At 50.9% G+C, this 23459-nt stretch overlaps 1 protein-coding gene across 2 annotated transcripts in view; it reads left to right on the plus strand.

Moving 5' to 3' along the window:
* The window catches only part of PDPK1 (3-phosphoinositide dependent protein kinase 1), a 57697-nt gene that overhangs the window by 15951 nt on the left and 18287 nt on the right, over positions 1-23459 (plus strand). The window contains exons 1-6 of one of the 2 annotated variants that reach the window (XM_020897600.2): positions 9085-9303; positions 9708-9971; positions 12959-13001; positions 13243-13380; positions 17980-18124; positions 18865-18962. In XM_020897600.2, the coding sequence (XP_020753259.2) occupies positions 9100-9303; positions 9708-9971; positions 12959-13001; positions 13243-13380; positions 17980-18124; positions 18865-18962 (892 nt within the window). In that variant the 5' untranslated portion in view covers positions 9085-9099. Of the gene's footprint in view, positions 1-9084; positions 9304-9707; positions 9972-12958; positions 13002-13242; positions 13381-17979; positions 18125-18864; positions 18963-23459 lie in introns of those variants that run through there. The other variant, XM_070460790.1, reaches the window with a different exon arrangement.

A 23459-nucleotide genomic window follows, 5' to 3' on the forward strand; every position in this document is an offset into this window, starting at 1 on the left:
CTTGGGAAGAGGTGCCGTTGTCTGGTGTAGGAGACTTGATGGAAGCTGGAAAAGAAACCTGAGGGTCATTGTTTTCCTTTCCTCCAAATTTATTTGCATTTTCATCTATTTGTCAATCAAATAGTTGTCACATTTAGCAGTTTTGAATGTGGGATACTGGGTTTGTTTTTCAGTGTTTGTTTGTTTATTTGACTTGCGGGGTGGGGGGCGGGTTTAGTTGCGACGTGTGGGATCTAGTTCTCTGACCAGAGATGGAACCTGGGCCCCTGTACTGGAAGTGTGGAGGCTCAGCGCCTGGACCACCAGGGAAGTCCCTGGATTCTGGATATTTCGATGCTCATATTTTCCTAAACTCCCTTAGTGGTTGATAGTGTCATTAAATTAAACCTTGATGTGTTTTTGTGGATATGAAAATTAATTCATCTCAAATTAATTTTTCCTTTAGAGATTCTACCTCTTAAGAGGAGACTGCTGAACTCAATCCTCAAAGAAATTGAAAATCCTGTGTTCTTATATACACATTGCTGTAAAACTAAATATACAGAAAATGCCCGGTTTATGGACAATGCTTTTCCAAGTTCATTTGGAAGTCGGTTGTTTGAGACTTGGGCTTGTCTTCTGTTAGGGATGCTCATGTGCTGTCCTGGGCCTGCCCAGAAACGGTGGGCCCTCGGGTGCCACCTGCTAACTCGGTCACGTGACCCGATGATGGTACAGGACACGGTGTGACCGTGTTTCCAGAGACATCACAGGTGCTGGATGTTGGTGGCACCGGCTCTTCAGGCTAAGTTCAGTTGAGAACAGCCATCCGTCCTTGTCCGCCGTGGAGCAGAGCCACAGGCTCCACTTCGTGCATTTCCAGAAGTCAAAGAGGGGAGTAGAGGGGTCCCGTCCTGTGTGGGTTAGAGGGTGCTGGTACCGGGCAGTGGGGGAGCGGGGATGGGGGTTGCAGCCCCTGGCAGGGAGCTCCAGCCTTCCCTCAGTGGGAGATGCTTCACTCAGGGCGCGCCGCGTGTGTCAGGAAGGCCTGCAGTCACAACTTGTGGTGACGCTGCGCTGTCAGGATCCGGTGGAGAGCTGTGTTCTTGAGGACTTGTGACCAGGGCGGAGGAGGCTGGGGGACAGGGTGCTGGAGCTTTAAATTTCTCCTGAGATTTACATTTCAGAAGCTGTTGAGTAATCAGATGTATTTGTTTACCATAATTTAGGGTCACCAATTGGGTGGCGGGCTGATGGAGCTGTGTTGGATGGGAGTGGCTCACCCAAGGCCCTGGGCGCCCTGGGCAGTGCTGTCTCCACAGGGCGCAGGGCCTGTGGGCTGGGAGGAGGTCCTCATGAGCCTGACCCCCGCCCCGGGCCAGAGCTGGTGAGAGTCCTCCAGACCTCAGTGAGGACTCTCAGAGTTCCTTCTCAGTAGCTTAATTATCACCTCGAAATGTTACAAAATCAACCCTTTAGAGTAACAGGGGTAGTACAGATAAACATTTGGACTTTTCACACTGGGCGAGGGCTTTCTTCGTAGGCTTATTCATTTTATAGTTGATGCTTTTAAATGCTTTAAAAGGTAACATTGCGATCATCATTTTACTGCTGAATTGAAACTGTTCATTAAAACATACCCATACCAGCGAGTTATGACTTCAGGGAGAGAAAGCAGGAGCCCTGAGCTGTCCCTATGGACGGTGCTCCGTCAGCGCGGCCCCGAGAGGCAGTCTCGCGCTGAGGCACTTCGCTGGGGCACTGTGTCTGAGGCAGGAAGGAAGTTGCAGAATTCCACGAAGGAGAAAGGCTGGCAGTGACAGGTCCTTGTGTCACCATGCCCGTGGTGCTGGCGCAGAGCGGGAGCTTCTGGGGCGCATCCAGAGCTGCCGTGGTCTGGTGGCCGGCATCTGCTGCCCAGGGCTGATGTGTGACCCCACAGTGGGGTTTGCCCGGCATCAGACTCGGGTGCAGGAGGTGCCTGGACCCTACGGGAAACCCCATCTCAGGCTTCCCCCTTGAGGTTTGAGGTGCCCAGAGGGTGCCAGACGTGGCCAGAGGAGGGGGTTTCAGGGATCCTGAGGTCTTGCCTGGCATCCAGAGGTCCTGTCTGGAGGTGGCCCGTCCCGAGGGTCAAGCGGACAACTGTGAGTCTAGAGCCGCTCTGCCCCCGGGCCTTGCATTCCCCGGTCCTCTCCCTGAAGTTTCCTCGCCTCCTCAGGTCTTTGTCAAAGGTCACCTTCCCAGTGGGGGTGCCTCTGGTCGTTACATTTGTACCCCTCCTGTCTTCCTTCCCTGCTGTATTTTCTCACAGGGATTTATCACCATTTGGGACACTGGGTTTTACCTGGCTTTTGTTTTTTGGGGGTCAGCCTGCCTCCACTAGAACATGGGCCTCTTGAGGGCATGGGCTTAGTTCTTTGCTGTATCTCCAGTGCCTTGGGCAGTGCATGGTGCAGAGTAGGTGCTCAGTGAATGTTTGTTAATGAAGTAGATAAAAATGTGTTTAAAAAAATATTATTTATTCAACTGCTCCAGGTATTAGTCGTGGATCTTTGTTGCAGCATGCAGGATCTTTAGTTTTGGCATACCGATTCTTAGTTGCAGCATGTGGAATCTAGTTCCCTGACCCGGTATTGATCCCAGGCCCCCTGCATAGGGAGTACTCCGTCTTAGCCACTGGCTCACCAGGGAAGCCCCTGAAACTGTGTGGTCTTGAGGACACTGCATTTACCTTAAGTCCCTGAAGCGCCTGTGAAGTGCTAGTGGTGGCCCTGCTGTTTCTGATAAAGCCTGTGGGGGAGAAAGGCAGGTGTGTGTTTTTTTGTCTGTGTGTGTGTGTGTCTGTGTATTACATCATCTATTATTGCCATTTCAGAATGACTGGGTTTTCTTTCTGACTCATAAAGGCCGCTGAATCTGAATTTTGAGTCTCAAACATTAGAGGAAAGTGAAACTCTACCTGTGTGATGCGTGGTTAGTTACTTTTGCATCTTGCTTTGTGTGTGTGTCTCCCTGCAAGCTGTTGCAGCACCCCGAGCCACTGTCAGCCTCCTGGGACCTGCGGCAGCACTCCCCTCTCCTCCCCGCTCCCTCTAGCTTGCTCCCCCAGTCCCTCACTGCCACACCCCGGCCCCCCAAACGCTTCCACCTGTGCCCAGCTGCCTGCACACTCTCCTTGGTGAGTACTGGGTGTGAACGCGGGCCTGTCACTTCCTCTCCCTTAGGATGTGGCTCCCTAGAGGTAGGGACCACGTCTGCCTGGGCCTTTGCTAGCAGTGGCCATGTTTGTTGAGTCTTTGGCTTAATAATGTAGTTCATTTACCTCCTTTAAGAAACAGTGATGAGCAGAATGAGTGCATATATTTTTATGAAATAATAGAAGGTGTTGGAGAAGAGGATGTCCTTAGGGAAGTCACTGAGGCACTGTTGGCGGGGTGCGATCACGGTCTCTGAGCTCCGCGGCATGCTGGAGCGGGCCTGCTGTTCGGGGGTGAGGGTGCAGAGGTTCGGGGGCGGTGGCAGGCTTCTGGTATTTGAAGCCGGGACGTGCTTCTGTCCGGGTGAGGTGGCTGGTGCGTGTACAGACCCGGCGTCCTGTGCCCACCCCGCAGCCTGGCCCCAGGGTCACCTTTCCACCTGCCGGCAGCTCCAGCGCACACGGTTTCTCTGTTCCGACTCCAGTCAAGCCTTCTGCTTCAGTGCCCACCAGACTGAAGTGGGCGCAGCTTAGCTCTGGCTCCAGAACCTTCTGCAGCTGTCCAGAGCATGCCTACAGCTGCAGCCAGCTTCCAATGACAGAAGACTTACTAGTTTATGTTAGTTTATGTGGTGTGTGTCCTTCAAGAGTGGCCTGTCAGCTCCTGCCTTCAAACCTCTCATTGAAGTTGTGCTTTGGGGCTGGGAGCTTGCCAGAGTTCAGTGCTTGTGAGAATAAGCGTCAGCCTCAAGGGCCTTGATGTTTACTGGTGGGAAAACCCTGGGCTCCAGCCTTTGTCTCGTGACCAGCTTGTGGGGGATACAGGTGGCCGGAGCGTCTTCCAAGGCACTCACTGCGGACCGGTGTTGAGGAGGACCTGAACGGATTTCCTCCAGCATGACCCTCTGCTCCTTCCCTGTCATTGCCCGGCCAGGGGCGCTCCGTGTCACAGGTCTGGAGGCAGGTCCAACTGTCGAGATGGCTTGATCTTCAGCACTCCTCGTGATTTCTGTGTGTCCTCCAGATGTGCTGCCACCTGGAGGGAGGCTGCATGTGGGGTCTGTGTCACTGAGGTCAGGAGCAGACCTCTGTGTTCTGTGCTCTCCTTCGAGAACCTGTTCTGGAGAAACTGCTCTGATGGAGAGGAAGCACTCAGGAGCATGTCCGTGTCAGCTAGAGTCTCATTAGACACACCTGTCTTTGTCTTTGGAGGCTGCCTCCGTGGGCTGGACGTGTGTTCATTTCGCATCCAGGAGGCTGCAGCTGAAGAGTGCGACCCTTGACAGGTGTTCCTGAAGCCGACAGAAGCCGCGTTTACCATGTGAGCCTCCCCGGGCTGCTGACGCCAGGGCCGTCTGTCCTTGCTCTAGCTGGCTTGAGGGTGGTCGTCCCACCAGGTATTGTCCCCGTGCGTGCAGACACCCGGGGCCCGCCACCACACCCCACCTCCAGTGCCTCGCCTTGGGGCTGTCCCTCGCCTGGGCTGAGACCCCATGTGCGACCCACGTGGGCACCGTTGCTGGAATAGTCACTGGGTCCAGAAGCATGTCTGTAAAATTACCTTTTTCAGGTCCATGAATCAACTCATCACATTTTATTATCTAAAAACTTCATGTTTGAAGTTTTACTAAGTAGTTCATGTGTCAGTTTTGAATCAAAAGCAATGTTTGCCACTGTCCGGTGCATTTCCCGTTGTCTCCTCGAGCCTTGCTTGGTGGGAGGTGGGCGCTGAGGTGAGGTCAGTAACCGGGTGGGACCCGTGGTGCTCCCCCTGCCCCCCTCCCGTTGGGCAGCAGTGACTCCGCTGGGGGTGGAGCCGCCAGTCTGAAGCAGTGCCTGGGGTGGCGCTGCTGGAGTGCCGGCTCTTTCCTCCCCCGTCTCGTGGAGTCCCTTTGGGTCCCACAGCCCTGCTGTGCCTCAGTCCTGGGCCTGGGAGTTTGCACTTGGGATGACCCGCGGGCGCAGGGAGTGCTTACGCCTTGGCTGTGTCTGGGAAGCCCGTGAGGTGCTCGGTGCCCTACTGGGCACAGCCTGGGGTCATCAGGCCCCTGGCCTGGATGCTGAGCACAGCCCGGGCCTGTCTTGGTTCCTGATGGACCTCGGCATGGTGACTGTGACCTCCTCCCTACTTCCCACTGCCCTGGAGGACAGAAAGTTCCAGCTGATATCCAGGGGAAGCTACTGAATTTGATTACACTTCTGTTAGCTTCCCTGGTGGCTCAGGGGTAAAGAACTTGTCTGCAGTGCAGCAGACACAAGCGACATGGGTTCGATCCCTGGGTCAGGAAGATCCCCTGGAGGAGGGCGTGGCAACCCACTCCAGTATACTTGCCTGGAGAATCCTGGGGACAGAGGAGCCTGGCGGACTGTAGTCCGTGGTGTCACAAAGGGTCGCACACGACTGAGCAGCTAAACACATCTGTTAAGATTGTATGCTTTGTTTATAGGGACAAACCCTTAAGGTACTGGCTGAACCACAGAGCTGAGTCCAGCCCTCGGGACCTCTCCCGAGATGGAGGGTTTATGAAGCACATCAGGCACACTAGACTTACTGTGAGCCTTAGTGTGTCCATGGAGATAGCAGTTTTCCAGAAGGAACCAGTCGCCTCAGGCTCCCATTCCAGCTAGAGAGCCCGCACTGCTGGTCATGTTTGTGCTGTCAGCTACATTTAAAAAGGCAGGTTCTCTTAGATAGTCTTTACAAAGCTTGCTAGTCACAGTCTCCTAGTGTTTCATTGATTCTGTGCGTTGAGTTAATTCCTTCATATTTGTGTACCTTGCCCGAAGTGAAAATGAAGCCTGCCCATCCCAGCTGGGGTGCAGCTCTGGAGCTGGCATGTGGTGTGTCTTCTGGGGTGACCTGCCTGAGCCAGCCTTCCCTGGCCTGGCCTGCCCCACCGGGGATGGCCCAGGCTCCTGCCTTCCTTGCCATCCGCTGCCTCACTTCTCCTCCTCTGTGCTCATCACGTTCGGGTCACAGGATGTTCCATCTAGATGTGTTTCTTACTTGCTTGGCTTTTGTGCATCTTAAGATGAGCGTCTGTCTCCATCAGCTTTTTCTCTTGTGGTTGAGCTGTCGCACTCTGCACACTGTTGGTTACTGTGTCCGCCTGTCCAGCCTTTTTTGGTGCACTTCCTGTAGGACTCTGGCTTCTTTATAGTTCCCTGCATCTCTCTTCCCTGTATTAATGGAGAGAAAATTTTTATCTAGCGTTTCTGAACAAACATAGTTTGAGCAAACTGAGGGAAGCCCGCGTGCTTCATTACAGGGGGTTGCAAAGAGTCAGACACGACTGAGTGACTGAAAAACAACAATATACTTATAAGAAACAACTTTGGCCACACTCCTTTACGTATTTAAATTAATACAATTAAGTGTTCAGTTGTCTTCAGCCTGCTTTTGTGTTACCGTGTTGATGTACTTCTTACCACCTACCTGTGTGTGTTGTTGCAGTCTCGATTTTCCCCAGTTTCAGCTTATTCTTAATGGCTGTATTTAGGTTTGCAGGGACACAGCGTGGCCAGTAACAACCCCTACCCGCCAGCTTCCCTGCCTTTTCCTCCTACACAGACAGCCTCCTTTTCAGACGTAGCAGAGGATCACAGCCCATGTTGACAGCCTTCTTCCTGTTCCAACATGTGGAGCCAAGTGCTCTCCTGGGTCTTTTAAAGGGCAGGACTGTTAGGAACAAATCTGGGTGCTCTGAGTTCATTCCGTGTTGTTCCACAACAGTCTGGTGATGAGTAGGCCCATGATGTCACTGCTGGAATGCTTTAGGCTTAGACTGGAAAGGCTTTTCTTTTTAATGGTTGTGGGCACAACTTTTGTGTATTTCTGATTTAACTTCACTATCTAAAATTCCTTCCTTAATGGCCATCTAAATTTTAACTGTATGTCCGTCCACCTCTCATAAGTGTTTTTGTGTATCCCACTGGTGAAAGTTTTATCGTCACTTTGTTGACGGGTCACCGTATCGCTGTCCAGAACCATTTTAGTAGCAGCACGGGTTCATGGTCCCAGCCACAGCTATATGGGTCGGCTTGTCCTGTATGGGTTGGCATAGTCCTGCCAGCCTTTGGTGTCTCTGTGTTGTAAACATACTTAATCATTCTTCTTATCTAGTAATTCATCCTCCCAGCCTCTCGCCATAGTTAAAAATGTGTGCCACGGTCTCTGGCGCTCTCGCTTGTATTTGAGACACACATTTTCACAACTCTGAGCTACTTGAGTTTTTTTGGTGCCTATTCTTGTGTTAAAAAACAGTCTTGATGGTTTATGGATTCGAATGAGATCTTATATATAAGTTTATGTAGTCATTTGTGATACAGCTATTTTTATAACAGCTTATTGAGATATTCATATACTGTATAATCCACCCATTTAAAATGTGTAATTCAGTGGTTTTAGTGTATTTATGAGGTTATATGTCTCCACTTTCCAATTCCAGGACATCCTCATCATTCCAGAAAGAAACCCCTGACCATCAGCAGCCACTCTGTTCTCCCCTCCTGCCAGCCGCTGACAACCACCAATTTTCCTTTCTTTGTAGATCTGCCTCATCTGGACATTTCATACAGATGGAATCACACAATATGTGGCTTTTGTGTCAGGCCCTTTTCACATCCCATAGTGTTTGCATGTTCATCTGGTTTGTAGAGTATATCAGTACTTCCTTTTTATGGCTGAGTGTTCAGTTTTTTTTATAGCTGCAGTGCATTTTGTTTATTCATTTATCTGTTGATTGTCCTTTCCAACCCTTTTAGTTATCTATAATGCTGCTGTGAACATGCTTGTACAAGATTTGTGTGGACCTGTGTTTTCATTTCTAGGAGTGGGATTGCTCAGTTGTATGGTACCTGTTTCCTTTTGAGGAACTGTTGTAATGTTTTCTGATGTGGTTGCCCCATTTGACATCCTACCAGCAGTGTGAGGGTTCCAACTTCTGTGTGTCTCCATCAACACTTGTTATCTCTTTGATCCTGGTATGTGTGAAATGGAATCTCACTGTGGCTTTGACTTGCATTTCTGTAGTAGCTAATGATGTTGAACCTCTTTTCAGGTACTTTTTGGCCATTTGTATGGTTTTTTCCTTGTTTACTCAGATTTGTTGACTGTTTTTAAATTGTGTTTTGTTTCGTTTTTAATTGAATTGTTTGAGTTCTTTATATAGTCTGAATACAAGTCCGTTATCAGATAGATGGTTTGTAAATATTTTCTCCCATTCTTTGGGTGGTTCTTTGCCTTTGAAGCACAGAAGTTTTAAATTTTGATCAAGTCCCTTTGATCTGTTTCTTCTTTTGTTCCTGTGCTTTTGGTTTCATATCTAAGAAACCATTGCCAAGATCATAAAGATTTACTCCTATATTTTCTTCTAAGAGTTTTCTAGTTTTATTTCTTACAGGTAGATCTTTGATCCATTTGAGTTAAATTTTGATGTGGGAAAGGCAGCCACTTTTGTTTTTCTGCGTGTGGATGTCCAGTACCATTGGCAGAAAAAGGCTTTTTCCCCTTGAAGGGTCTTGGCACCCTTCTCAAAGATTGGCCATAGACTTAGGAGTTTACTTCTAGACTGTTCCATTCCCCAATGTGTGTATCATTATACAGTACCACACTGTCTTGATTACTATAGCTTTGTAATGAATTTGGAAATCAGGTAGTGTGAGTCCTCCAGTTTTGTTCTTTTTTTTTTGAGATTGTTTGGCTATTCTGGATTCCTTGAATTTCCATAAGAATTTTAGAATCATCTTGTCAGTTTCTGCAAGGAAGCCGGCTTCTTTTAATAGGGATTGCAAATTTTAAAACCTTGTTAGGTTTTAAAATTTATTTAAATAACTAAAAAAACATACAACTCTTTAATTGATTTGGAGGTAACTTGGGTGTGCAGTGAGCATTTTGGCTCTGAATCAGTTACTTTTTCAAGATGTTAAGCATTATTCCACTGCTGTTCTTTCTGAGCGGCTCATTTCTTCTCCATCAGCTGTGCCTTGCATGCGCAGCGGCAGCTCTTGGACTCTTCTTTGCGTTCAGTCACTCTCCCTGTTCCGGGACCGCTGAGGTGCCCTCCCTGTTCAGCTGTGGGACACAGTCTTTCGCTGCCCTTTCTGTCCAAGCCCTGGTGCCTTTTGTGAGTCTCGCCTGGTATCGCGTGTGGGTGGGTGAGCAGGGAGGAGTTCTGGGAAGGGAGACCCTGAGGTCACAGGGTTTGGACCAGCTTGCTCTGTGACAGGCCACAGAATGCATTTAGGCCAGGCCCTGTGGTGGGAAGGCCAGCTGAGCGGGGCTGGGGGCGCTGGGGGCGTACGCAGTGCTGAGGGAGAGGGTGCAGGCGGGGGGGTCTGTGGGCACGCAGACGGGGCAGGGCGAGGTTTCAGCGGGACGAGACTTCTGAGTAGAGGGCCATGGCCTGGGCTGCACGTCTGAGCGCTGGACGGCCTGCCCTGTGCTTGGTGGGGGCTCAGCGACTTGAGTTCATACGTTCAGAAAAGTGAGCCGCCTTGAACCTTACCTCTTTTTTCCTGTGTCCCCCAGTATGACACGGTTCCCATTCAGTCCAGCGTGGTGTTATGCTCCTGCCCATCCCCATCAATGGTGAGGACCCAGACTGAGTCCAGCACGGCCCCCGGCGTTCCCAGCGGGGGGAGCAGGCAGGGCCCTGCCATGGACGGCACCGCGGCCCAGCCCCGGGCGAGCGCCAGCGCTCTGCAGCACGCCGCGCAGCCCCCGCAGCCCCGGAAGAAACGGCCCGAGGACTTCAAGTTCGGGAAGATTCTCGGTGAAGGCTCGTTTTCAACAGTGAGTACACGCCGCTGCCGTTTGTCGGATGAGGGTGTTCTCCTTGGGAGCACTGGCCTTTCTCGGACACGGAGCTGGGCGCCGAGATGCTGTGGTGGCGCTCCACCCCAGAAGAGCGTCTCGGGCCCCTTGGGGACTCGTCTCCTGCAGTGACGGTGACTTGGGGCTGGCTGCCACCAGGCAGATCAGATGGTTAACATATCTAAGCTCTGATTTTTGTAGGTGAAAGCTTTAAAAGGCATTTCATGATCTTGTTTTTAATTTTCTAAAGAAATTTTATTCTTGTCAGGCATCGGCAACTGACATTTCATATCATTGTGTCCTATTGGCAAGACCCTGGGAGTTTTCCTTAGATTGAATGTCAGTATTGGTGTCAGTGTCTGTTCATAGTTGTTGGGAGACATTCAGTTCGGTTCAGTCGCTCAGTTGTGTCCAACTCTTTGCGACCCCATAGATCGCAGCACGCCAGGCCTCCCTGTCCATCACCAACTCCCAGATTTACTCAAACTCATGTCCATCGAGTCGGTGATGCCATCCAACTATCTCATCCTCTGTCGTCCCCTTCTCCTCCTGCCTTCAGTCTTTCCCAGCATCAGGGTCTTTTCAAATGGGAAACATTGAACAACCTTTATTATTTCTGTTGTTTTTAAAATGTATGTAAAAAGTACACACTTGATGCTTGCTCGAGTTGCAGCCCACGACCTGCTAGCTTCCAGATCTTTGTGTCCTCAGTTTCATGAACAGAAGCATTATCACAGCACTGTTGAGTCACACTTGCGGTACATTCTTTTTGTTTTCTGAGAGAGTTGACCTGTCTTGTAGTATTTTTCCTCTTCAAGCAAAGATATGAAGGTGCAAAGCAGCTGTTTGCTGAGGAGGAGGCCTTATGAGCTGTGGTGGGGCAGGAGGCTCGCTGCAGGCACAGGGAGGCCAGAACCGCGGTCCCCCAGCTGGCGTGGGGTCTTGTCTCCTGTGCCTTCATGAGAGACAGGCCCCTGCCGCCTGCCCTGGTCTCCTCACGGCAGCAGAGATCCTGAATAATGAGACTTCCCTGCCTGGCCTTTCTGTGAAGAAACCTTGTATGAAATTTGTTTTCCTTTTCTCTTTTTCCATTTGTGAAATATTTCAAAATACAAAAAACATGACATACTACAGCTCACCCATGCTCCCAATATAATTTTAATTGTTAATTTTTGCTCTGTTTACATTTTTAATTTAGATTTTTTTATTGGCAGTATTTAAGTTATGAAAGAATTCAGTCCTCATGATAAAAACCTTCAACTTTGAGGATCTGCTCCAGTAGCTCTCGTACTCACAGGTTCTTTCAGAAAGAGAAAAACTTTTGGAAAGAACCTTGGATGTTTTGCAGTTACTTGCATGAGTCCAGTAAAAGAAGCAGGGTTCTTTCCTTCTCTCAGCTGTCCCTCACAGGATGTTTATGTTGCCTGGAAAATGAGGACATGTTTGTGACGTCCCCCCAGTGTCCCTGGGTTTCCACCGTGGGTGAAAGTGTGTGCCATCTGTTCTGGATGCAGAGAAGCCCCAGGCTCTTTTCTGGCACTGCTGGGAGTCCTGCAGCCTGGGGTCTCCAATTCCATCTGCTCCCCACAGGTTTCTCCCACCACTCTTGCAGCAAGTCTCTAGGGCGGGAGTGGAGGAGAAGAGGCGGCTCCCAGGGTGGATCCTGGGCGGACCCTCCCTGGGGTGGAGCTGGTGCTGGCGAGGGGAAGCCTGGTCCCCTGCCCGCAGCTCCCTGAGGGTGCTCCTGCCGTCAGCTTGGGCCGCGTGGACGGACATAGGAAACCTGCATGGAATGTGTGGAGTTCACACGACAGAAAGATGACACAGTGTCTCCTTCAGATAGGGTTCCATTAAATGTTAGCACTCGAGCCGTGCCCTTCCTCTTTCTCTCCTTACCTGGCCAGTGTGTGCTGCTGTCAGCCTTGCGTGGGTCCGTAACCTCGAGGAGGCCGGCTCTTCACCAGCCCCTCTCCTTATGCTCTAGCACCTGAAGGTAGTCTAGGGTTCCTCTTCCACAGAGATCCTTCCCGTCTTCCCACCTGAGCACACGTAATCCAGCCTTGCTCTTACTGAGTGCAGAGCGTCACACAGTGCCCAGGGTCACTTGTGATGAACTGGAGGGATTCTGTGATGGGGTAGAACTCACAGCCCTGGAGTAGGCGGGTTTCCATTTGCTCGTGGGTCCTCCGCCGTTCCCTGCAGGTGTCGCAGGAGAGGAGTTGGCACCGGATGCTGGTGGTGGGGGCCGCCCCCACTCACTGCCTGGGGGCCATTGGGCACTGGGAGGTTGTTGCTCAGGTTGTGCCCAGGTGTGTGTGGGAAGGTCTCTTCTGTTGTGTGGGGCCCCACCAGTGCTCCGTCCCCGGGGTTGAGGGTCAGTTGAGGGTCAGGCGGGGCTGTGCCAGGAGAGGGCACAGCCGGGGGGTGGTGCTGGCACGCTGGAGGTGGCTCTGCCTCCCTTTCCCGCACCCTCCAGGCAGGTGTGGGATTTATAGCATCTGCGGGGGGCATCAAGTGAAATGGATGGTAACTGTTATTGGTAAAAGCCCAAATTCAGGGCAGCCTTTTGCAGTGAGCATGTACCAGGGACATACCCATGGAGTTACCTTTTGAAGGAATTCCCAATACCCACTTTGTGGAGGTATCTTGCTGCTGCTTCCCACAGTTTGGGATGGTTACGCCAGTGCTAAGGTGTTTGTGAATATATATCTCACCACATCGAGGAACATTAGCAGATGTTGAGGACCCTTCTGGAAACATGTGAGGAACATCTGTTCCTTTACCTGTGAGAACACGTTATCTTAGTCACTGACCGTTTGTCCGCACAGGGCCGAGAGTGTGTCAAGAGGAATTTCAGAGGGGGCGGGGTAGTCCTTGTGGTTGGTTGCAGGGTGACTCGTGAGACTCTGTGCCCTAGTTACATTGGTTGTTTTTTCTCCTTTTTCCCCCTTTTCTTTCCAAACCAGGTTGTCCTGGCCCGAGAACTGGCAACCTCAAGGGAATATGCTAGTAAGTAACTAACTCCAGCGAGCTAGGCTGCTCAGTGTCTAGGAAGCAGGAACAGCGCCCCGGCCCGCCCTCGCAGGGCTCTGCGCTGGTCTCGGGGGACAGGATGCTATTGGTCTTAGAGATCACAAAGCTGGTGGGTGTGTTTTGTGAAACACTTTAATTTGTATCTGATAGTTTATGTATTGTGTCTTTAGTGTTTTCTTACCATTTCCAATTGCAGTAACTTGCTTTCTCTCTTAAGTTAAAATTCTAGAGAAACGCCACATTATCAAAGAGAACAAAGTCCCGTATGTAACCAGAGAGCGAGACGTGATGTCGCGGCTGGATCATCCCTTCTTTGTTAAACTTTACTTCACGTTTCAGGATGATGAAAAGCTGTGTATCCTTTGAACAGTCAAAGCCTCTGAAATGCCATGCCAGCAATCGCTTATTGTTTTGGAACCATGACTGGTTTTGTTTTCAGAAGTAGCCCCTTCTCTGGAAAGCAAAGGGTAGCAAGCATATTCTAGATACAGATGAATTCACATCACTTGCTTTGGGACCCCTGGGACTGCAGACAGTCACTGAAGTCGAACATTGCTTCAAGGGAGATCATCACAGCCGCTTTTGAGGTTTTCTGTTGGTAAGCTTCATAGTTCAAGAACTGTTTCAATGCTGATGTTGCTAGACCTTTATTGAAAGGCGTTCCCCCCCATTCCTTTTAAGCAGTGTCCGTGCAGTGTCTATCAGGTGTCACATCCTGTGCGCAGAGCAGGGACGTGAGCGAGAAGGGTCATGGGCATCCAGGGAGCCTGGGAGGTGGGCCCCACTCTGCCCTCCCTGGCCTGGGGCTCTGGGGTTTGGGTGGAAGGGGCATCTTCCCCAGGCTCAGCTGCCAGGTGAGAACTTCAGGGAGCGACCCCCAGAAACCCAGAACCTTTCTCCCTGCCTCTGGGGCTGTCCTCCCTGAGCCAGGTCCTCTCTAGCCCTCCGTCCTTCCCTCCCTGCCCCTCTGTCCAGGGCTGTGCTCCCTGCTTCTCCAGCTGCTTCTCTGGCAGGGATGGCACACCCTGCCGATTCTTCACTTAATTTCGGGGCATCCCCTGAACCGGTTCCCTGACTTGTGCTCTAACCCCTGAGCACTGTCATTTTTCTTGCTCCTTTGCTCGGGGTTGGGGAGCCCTGTCTATGCTCTCAGCTTGTCGAGCCGGCCCGTGCTCCCTGCTCCCAGCCCCTCTCCTGCAGCTGTTCTTCCAAACCTAGCCTTTCCTGGCCCCCGGCTGCCCGGAGACGCTGTCTGAGCCCCAGCAGCAGCTCGATGCGGGAGGTCACTCAGGTTTAAACCTTGTTCAGGCTTAAACCTCAGTCTGTGCATCTGCTCTCTTTCTTCTGCCCTTGGGTCACCAGAGCCCCTTCTCCGCCCTCCTCCCCACCTCGGGGTGGGCCTGTCCCAAACCCCCTCCCCTCCCGCCCTCCTCTCCACTCTCCACCTTCTGGGTTAAAACTTGTCTTGATCCTGTTTCCCCTTTCACACCACTTTCTGGCTCTTTCAGCCATCAGTTGAATGTTCTTTTGTTCATTGAGAAGGCCTTGTTGAGTGCCGGGGTGGGAACACGCTGGTGTGTCAGGTGAGGGCTCTGCCTTGGGGGGGCTTGCATTTCCCTGCAGAGTTAGATCTACACGGATGATTCCTGGCTGTGTGTAGGAATCAGGCCAGTGGGAGTGTTGGAGCTGCTGTTTTAGTGGTCGGAGGAGAGGACGTCAGCCAGAGGCCTGGACAGAGCAGGGGCAGGTGTGGGTTGGTTGGGGGGGCGCCGGGCCCACGAGACTGGAGTCCCAGCAAGAGTTCTGGGTTTTCTTCTGAGTGTGGTGCGGAGCCCAGCGGGGTCTGGAGCAGCCGCCTCACGCTCTCGCCTGGGCTGCTGCTGGGAGGAGGCTCTTGGGAGGGGGCTGGGAGGCCGGGGCCTCGGAACCTGTGCACATCGCTCCCGCACCTGACATGCATGCTGGTGCCTGCCGCTTGAGACCCCGAGGTCAGGTCGGTGTGCAGACTGGGGGGCTTGAGGGCCGGAGTGGACCCAGCAGGGCAGAGCTCCAGAGAGTGGAGACAGCAGATCCCAGGGCCACGGCCGACTGGTTCCAGTGAGGGTGCTGGCTGCCCGGCCGGACAATGCCAGGTAGGCCAGTACTAGGGCACAGGCCTGAATTGTGGATCGGCCCCCAGGGAGGTGTGGAGAGTGCAGTCTGGGTGGGGCGCGAGTCTTGAGAGGGGCGAGCAGGCCCAGCTGGTTTTCCTGGGGTGCTCTCAAGGGGACCGGTGAAGGGGTCCAGCGACCACGGCCTGCGGGGCAGGGACCCCTGCGGGCTTGCTTGCGGTGTCACAGCGGGTGCACCTCCACCTGGCCTTAGCATCACCCACCCCGCCTGCGTGCTGCCCGAGGCCTCCTGAGGACGGCGGAGCGTCCCTCAGCCTGCTCTGGGTCTCACCTCTGAGGCCGCCTTGACCCCTTGCTCCTCGTGCTCCTCTCTGAGCCTGGGGGCCTCTCCAGGCCAGTTTTCTGGAGTCCCAGGCCTGGGCTTCCAGCAGGGTCCCTGGAGAATGTGTCTTGTTGGCTGGGAGGCTCTGGCAGGTTGCGCACTGACATCGTCTTCTCCCAAGGTTGCAAGCAGTGGGAGCAGGCCCTCAGAGGCTGGGTGAGGGAGCTTGCTGTCTGATTTCAGACGGGACTGGCCAGAGTAATGCAGGCAAAGGGAACTCTCGGTCTGTCCAGTGATATCTGTTGCTCTTGACCTTTTAAGACCCCTTTGAAAGCCTGTGGAGATTGCAGGGGCTCACTTACCTCTGACAGGAGCGAGACCTGGCGGACTTGTACCTTACTCAAAATCTTTTGTGGCGCACAGTGTGTTGAAAGAGAAAGCAAAGGAGACAGTCTGCCTGAAGCAGAGCCCCAGCGTGCATGGCATCCTCCCTGTAGCCGTGATGTGCCTGCTGGGGTGAACGGTGCCTCCTGCAACTGCAGGGTATCCCCCCTGCCCCCCGGGACAGACATGGCAGGACCTGGAGACACCCCTGCCACAGCCTGAGAGCAGGCAGGTCGGTCCTCGAGGGGACTCCTGGGCTCTGGCAGCCTTTTTGCCCTCTGGAGGTTCAGCTTGACTGACTCAGTCCCTGCTCCCAGGAGAGGCTGAGCTCAGGGCAGCCTGCCCTCCCTCCCTGGGTGAGGGGCAGGGCTGGGCGCTAGAGCCAGACGGCCAGGGTGCCTTTCCTCCAGCAGGGGTGAAGCTGGAGGGACTTCAGGACTGTTGCCGGGCCAGCCTGCGTTTTTCCTCCGCCGCCCCCTACCCGCGCTTGGTGTCCTCTTCCAGCTTGGGAACAGGAATGGTGCACTAGACCTCAGGAAGCTGCGCTCCAGGCTGTGTGACCTTGAGTCAGTTGCTTAGCTTCTCTGGGCTGGGTTCGCCTGCAAAGTGCTGGCATTGGGCCCAGCAGGCTCTCCAGCTCTGCCACGTGCCTGTGCTCCTCATCCCAGGAATTCCCCTGTTGCCGGTGAGAGAGCAGCCTTGTCTCCTGCCCTGAGGCCTTCGCTGTGCTGGGGAGGAGGAGTGGAGCAGTGAGCTCTGAGAGTATTCCTGGGGAATGAGGAACGTTTGTGGGCAGAGAGAACACGGACTTGGAGCCGTGATCCTCAGCATTTGTCGTGTTTAGAATCGTCGATCACTAGCTCCCTGGCTGGACAGAGAACTCAGGGTGTCCTTCACACAGGAAACAGGAACTCAGGGACTGGGCAGATAAGGGGCAAAACCTGTGAAGCCGGAAGAGGCCCCGTGGCCGTGGCCGAGCCTCTCACCGGGGCTGCTGGTCTCTGGGAGACCGCGCTCCTGAGTGGGGGAGGCACCGTGGCCAGTCCGGGGCAAGTGGGACCTCTGCTCAGAGTTGGCTGGGCTGGAGTCTGCAGGCCACTGGAGGCTGGCCATGGGTGCTGGCCTTTCCCGAGGAGGGGTTGGAGCAAGGCGAGGAGGGAGGGGGCCCTGACTGAGGCCCTTTGCTTTCCCTGGAAGTAAGGTTGGTTTTCCGCTTCGGCTGCCTGTTGCACGTTGTTCTAATTGGAAAGGCTTGGGTGGCCTCGGAGGGGGCTCGCTCAGAAAACAGCTTCGAGCAGCTTCGGTTGCTGGTCTTTTCCCTCCTGGCCTTGTCCTTCCTGCACCGCAGTGTCAGGCACCTTCCTCTGTGGGCGATGCAGGGCTTGGCGAACAGAAACCAGATGGAACACCTTGACTACAGGCCACCCCCTGCCCCCGGAGCCATTGCTCAGGGTGGGCGAGGCCTTGGGTCACCCTGCCCCTGGTGGCCTGTAGCTTCCATTAAGAGGCACTGTGTTCCGTGCTTCCAGGAGGAAGCAGTTCTATGGGATCTGTCACTTGTTTCAGCCTTTAGTCCACTTTGAAAAAGGGAGAAGAGAAGCAAAACAGCACACTGCGGTGTCCAAGGGAAGGGAAGAAGACTGGGCTCCTCGAGTCCCCTGGGGGGCCGATAGAGTCAGAGTTAGTGAGACAGCATTTCTCCCATAGAACTTCTCACTTCACACATGCCGGGAGCCTACTTTTGAGGAGCCTTTCCATGACTTGGCTCCACACAGCCTGAGGTGCGAGGCTGGCGCAGGCTGTGAGGGTGGAAGCTCTGCCCACATCTCCAGCGGCTCCCTTCACAGAGCCCACAGGGGTCTTCTGGGAATGGGCGTCCGGAAGGGGCACTTGGCCAAGAGGCCGGTGTTTCTGTGCTGTTGGTGAGAACCCCCGGAGGCCTGTCGTGGAGCCAGCCCTGGGGATCCCTCCAGACCCAGCTCCGCAGGTCTGTGTGGGGCCTGGCTGGGGGCCGGGCAGCTATCTCTGGCCACAGGTACCTTCAGTTTTCATTAATTTAAAAAAATTGCTACTGGGGTGCTAAGATTAGTTTAAAAGAATGACTTTTTGCTGTCTTCCTTAACCATGCAATGTTTAGATTTTGGCCTTAGTTATGCCAAAAATGGAGAACTACTTAAATACATTCGGAAAATCGGTTCATTCGATGAGACATGCACCCGATTTTACACGGCCGAGATGGTGTCTGCCCTGGAGTACTTGCACGGCAAGGGTGTCATTCACAGGTACCGAGCCGGGCTGCTGGCTGCTCCCCGTGCCCGTGGCCAGCTCCCAGCGCTCTCCTGGGGGTGGGCCGCCTCCCTGTGGAAACCCAGAAGCGGGCCCCTCTCCCTGACGCTGAGACCGCGGACCTGACATCCCAGGTGAAACTGGCCGGATGTCTCTTTAGCCAGGCTAGTGATTCTTTTAGCCATCTTGGCTGCTGCTTTTACTTTATCAGATTCTGTATGTACTTACTTCTGGTCTCATTTTCCAGTAGTCAAATTGAAAGTATTCATTTGAGCTTTTTTTTTCCCTTACAGATTTTTTTTTTTTTTTGGTGGTGGTAGTGGTAGTGAAATACACATAACATAAAAATTTATCATTTAATCTTTTTCCCCCTCCCTGTTTTATTGAGAAGTAGTTGACATCCCAAGTTTAAGGTATGCGTTGTGATGGTTTTATTCACATTTATTGTGTAATGATACCACAGGAAGTTTAAAGGCTCTTTATAAACATGAGAGATTATACTTCAGTTAAAAGTTTATTAAAATGATAGATGCAGTTATGAAATGATTGATTTGAATGTCCTCACTGGATACAGTTGATATTGTTCAGTGCTAACTTTAGACTTGCATTCTTGGTCGTTAGTCTATATAAAGATTATAGGTATTAACCAGTTCATTTTGTTTATAGCTAAGTTTGGAGTACGTAATGTTACTGTTTCAAATATTTCATGTCAAGTGTGAAAAATCTGCCTTCACAGGGACCTGAAACCAGAAAATATTTTGTTAAATGAAGACATGCACATCCAGATCACAGATTTTGGAACAGCGAAAGTGTTATCCCCAGAGAGTAAACAAGGTGTGTGTTTCATTTCCTGCAGACCCTGCTCTGTGCTTCAGATCAAAAACCTCCTAGAAACCGGTGGAGTGCCCTGTGCTCATCATTAGTGACAGTTGTTTGTAGTACCTGTGTTATTGTAAAGGAGGTGCTTGCCTGTTCATCAGGGAAGCCCCTGCCTCCGGGCGGCTCTAGCAGAGGGCCTGGTTGGTGAGGGCCTGGTCTAGTGGCGGCCGGGAGGAGGCTTCCCCAGCACCCGTGGTTGGTCGGTCTTCCTGGCCTTGAGTGCTGCTGGGTCCCCAGGCGCTTTCTGCAGCTTGTCACAGGGCCTCAGCCGCCTGCCGTGCCTCAACCTCCCAGTTATCTTCTTGGGAGGTGCTGGGTGCTTCATCTGTTCTGGTCTCCCTACAGGGGCGTGGGCTCAGTGCGGTCAGCTCCTGTTGGCACTGTGGGTTCTCCAGGGCAGGGGAAAACACATTCACGATGCCCACTGTCTGCCTGTCTCCTGTGTGCAAATGCCAGGGGTGGTGGCCCCAGCATGCCGATCACCCATTCTGTAAGGTCACAGAGTGAGTGGGGGCTGGCTTTCCCTGCTGGTCCAGTGCGCATTCATCACTGCAGACCCTCCTAACCACTGCCCCTCTCTGCTGTTTCCTAGCTGGGTTATGTGCCGTGACAGTTGCTGACAGCCTGCCTGGGGTAGAGGAGAGCCTGGATGTCTTAGCTAGCCAGGGGCATCTCGGTCAGGGTGGGGGGTGCAGGCGTCTTTCAGCCCTGCAGGTGTGTGTTGACTGGAAATGGTAAACTTCGAAGTATACAGAATGGCAGTTTAACTCTGAAAACTGTGTTCAGGTGTTGAGGTAGAGAGAGAGAACATAAAGTTCCGTGTAGTGAGGTTGCAGGAAGCTCAAGGCCCCTGTGTGAATTAATAAATGACCCTGAAAATGAACCTGGGGTGTGGGGCCAGGTGTGACGGTCAGAGCTCCCCTGACCTGAGAAGCTGCTGCAGGGACCCCCATGTAGGGCCTGTGCTTCTGCTGGGGCTCATGGGTACCTGAGACAAGAACCTTGGGGGAGTGGGGACAGACATCCTGGGGTGGGTAGAGGGTTTGCTGGTGGAAGGAAGGTTCAGACAGAAGCCTCCACTTTGCTGCCGCTGCTCTTTTTATCTGTAGCTTCTTGGCATCTCTGTTTTTTCCCCTTGTGTCTTTTGAAGAAACCAGGTCATTTGTCTTGCAGAGCTTCCCAGAGTTTGTTGATGGCACCTCTGTGGAGTCCTGTAGCGTGCTCCTTTCCCCTCTGTACTTCTTGAAAGTCAGGAGTTGGATGTGGCTGCTTGATGACATTCAGGCTCAGTCCTTTCACACCTGCTGCTGGTGTGCGTAGCATGTTCTTCATTTGGGAGCATGTAACATCCAGTCATCTCTCCCTCTGTGACATCAGCAGCCCCTTATAGCTGCAATGGCCTAGATCTATCGGTTCATTAGCGAAGGCAGAGTGATCGTAGCCCAGTTCTTTCATTCTGGAGCTGGAATTCTTTCAAGAGAAACTTCTCCTTTGCCACTATTTGGTTAACTAGTGACATTGATTGTAAAGGAAAAGCCGGATAAATGCCCGCTTCTTTCCCCTTTATTTACAGCTTTTGAAAAGTGTGAATTGGTTCACTGTCCTGATGACTAGTTCATCAAAAACATTATTACCCCACCTCACACCGTACACAGAAGTTAACTTGGATAGATCAGAGATCTGAATGTAGGAGCTAAAATGATTACACTCTTGGAAGAAGGCATTGGAATAAATCTCCATGACCTTGGGTGACGTAGTGGTTCCTTAGATACAATACCAAAAGTATAAGCAGCAGAACAAGTTTTAAAACTTTGGTGCTTCAATACATTAAGAAAGTGAAAAAGACAACCCGTGGGGTTGAAGAGGAAAAAAATTTTCAGCTCCCATATCTGATAAGGGACTTGTACTCAGAATCTATGAAGACTTTGTAACAACAAAAAAATTTTGATGGGTCTGAGTAGAGATTTTCTCCAAAGAAGATAAACAAATGGCTGATAAACACATGAAAAGATGCTCAATATCACTCATTACTAGAGAAATGCAAATCAAAACTACAATGAGATAGCACCTCACACCAGTCAGAATGACCTGATCATCAAGAAGTCTACAAACAATAAATGCAGGAGAGGGTGTGGAGAAAAGGGAACGCTCTTACACTGTTGGTGGGAATGTAAACTGAACAGCCACTATGAAAGATGGTACGGAGATTCCTTAAAAAACTAGGAATAAAACCACCATATGACCCAGCAATCCCACTCCTAGGCATATACCCTGAGGAGATCAAAATTGAAAAAGACACATGTACATCCCGTTCATTGCAACACTATTTAAAATAGCTAGAACATGGAAGCAACCTAGATGTCCATTGACAGATAAATAGATAAAGAAGTTGTGGTACATATACATAGTGGAATATTACTCAGCCATAAAAAGGAATGCCTTTGAGTCAGTTCTAATGAGGTGGATGAACCTAGAGCCTATTATACAGAGTGAAATAAGTCAGAGAAAGATAAATATTGTATTCAAACACACATATATGGGATCTAGAAAAATGGTACTGAAGAATTTATTTACAGGGCAGCAGTGGAGAAACAGATATAGAGAATAGACTTATGGGGAGAGGGGAGGAGAGGGTGAGATGTATGGAGAGAATTAATAGGGAAACTTACATTACCATATGTAAAATAGATAGCCTATGGGAATTTGCTGAATGACTCAGAAAACTCAAACAGGGGCTGTGTATCAACCTAGAGGGTTGGGATGGGGCAGGAGATGGGAGGGAGGTTCAAAAGGGAGGGGATGTATGTATACCTTTGGCTGATTCATGTCAGGGTTTGACAGAAGACAACAAAATTCTGTAAAGCAGTTATCTTTCAATTAAAAAAATTATTAAAAGCATTTAGAAGGGAAAAGGAAAAAAAAGAAAATACATAAAAGGAAAGAAATAAGAGCAGAAATCAGTGAAATTGGAAAAAAAAAAAAAACTGTATAGAAATTTAACAGAGCCAAAGTCCAGAGGGAAAGAGGCTGAGTGGTCTGGGGATGTCAAATGTGAGGACTGTGGGTCTGAGAGGGAAGAATGCCCCTCAGTGTTACCAGGTCTTTGTGGAAACACCCAGTCCCTTGGGGGTCTTTTTGACACTGACATTTTGCCTCAGTACAGAGTTGGGAGGCTGGTATTATTTTAACGGCATTTGAAATTTAAAAATGTTGGCATAATCTTATGTTGTGCCTGTCACTTTTCTATGCTTCCATTAGCTCTTTCTGCCATTCACCACCCTTAAGACCTTCTCTATTTCTCACCACCATTGCCTTTGCTGGCTCGCAGCAATATACAGTACACACCTATGAAGATTTTACTCAGGACGCAGTACCTGTAGGGCTGGACTTGGGCTTGATACAAGGTCTCCAGGAGAGCCATTTCTGGAAGAGAGGGCTCCCTGTTCTTGCTTCAGTTTAATATGTTGAAATTTGCAAATTCCATGCTTACTTGTAAGAATGTCAGTTACAATTTAGTCTATAGGAAATGACCATTTGATCAATAAATTTTTGCTTTTAATTATAAAAAAGGTGGAAAAGGACAACCCATGGGGTTGAGGAGGGAAAAAAAATTTCAGCTTCTGTATCCGTTAAGAGACTTGTACCCACGATATATAAAGAACTCATAACCAAAAAAAAAAAAATTGTTTTTTAATGGGTCTGAATAGATATTTTCTCCAAAGAAGAGAAACAAGGGGCTGATAAACACATGAAAAGATGCTCAAGATCCTTAGGGAAATGCAACTCAAAACTACAGTGAGACACCACTCCACACCCACTAGGATAATTGTGGTCGAAAAGACCATAAGAAGTGTTAGCAAGGTTGGGGAGAAATTGCAGCCCTCATATTCTGCAGATGGGGTTGTCAAATGATGCAGCGGCTTTGGAAAAGTCTGGCAGTTCCTTAAAAGGTTAAGCATAGTTATGTTGTAATCGACAGTTCAGCGTCTAGTTAATATATCCAAGAGAACTGAAAGACGTTTATATAAAAGGTTGTACACTGGTGCTCATAGCAGCTTAGTTTGTAATAACCAATGAGTGGAAACAGCTCAGGTGTCCATCAACTGACGGATGGATAGACAAAGTGTGGCTCTCTGTCCAGTGCAGTGTCACTTAGCCTTGGAAGGGGTGCAGTTCTCATACAGGCTGCAGCCTTGGTGTGCTTGAGTGACAGCCAGTGGGGGTCAGGGTGGGGCTTGTGTTGCGTGGACAGGTCGGTTTGGGAGTGCTGCTGTCTTAACAGTGTTGTCTTCTGACCCTTCACTGTGGAATGTCTTTCTGTATATAGCTTCTGTAATTTCAAAAATTTTTTGTAGTTTTTGGTATTATAAGCTTTGTGCTTCTTTCGTTAAAGTTATTCCTAAGAATTTTTTATTTTACTTTTGAGGTTATTGTAAATGCAGTTGTTTCCTT

Source organism: Odocoileus virginianus, chromosome 33, assembly GCF_023699985.2.
Source record: "Odocoileus virginianus isolate 20LAN1187 ecotype Illinois chromosome 33, Ovbor_1.2, whole genome shotgun sequence".
Classification (NCBI taxonomy): domain Eukaryota; kingdom Metazoa; phylum Chordata; class Mammalia; order Artiodactyla; family Cervidae; genus Odocoileus; species Odocoileus virginianus.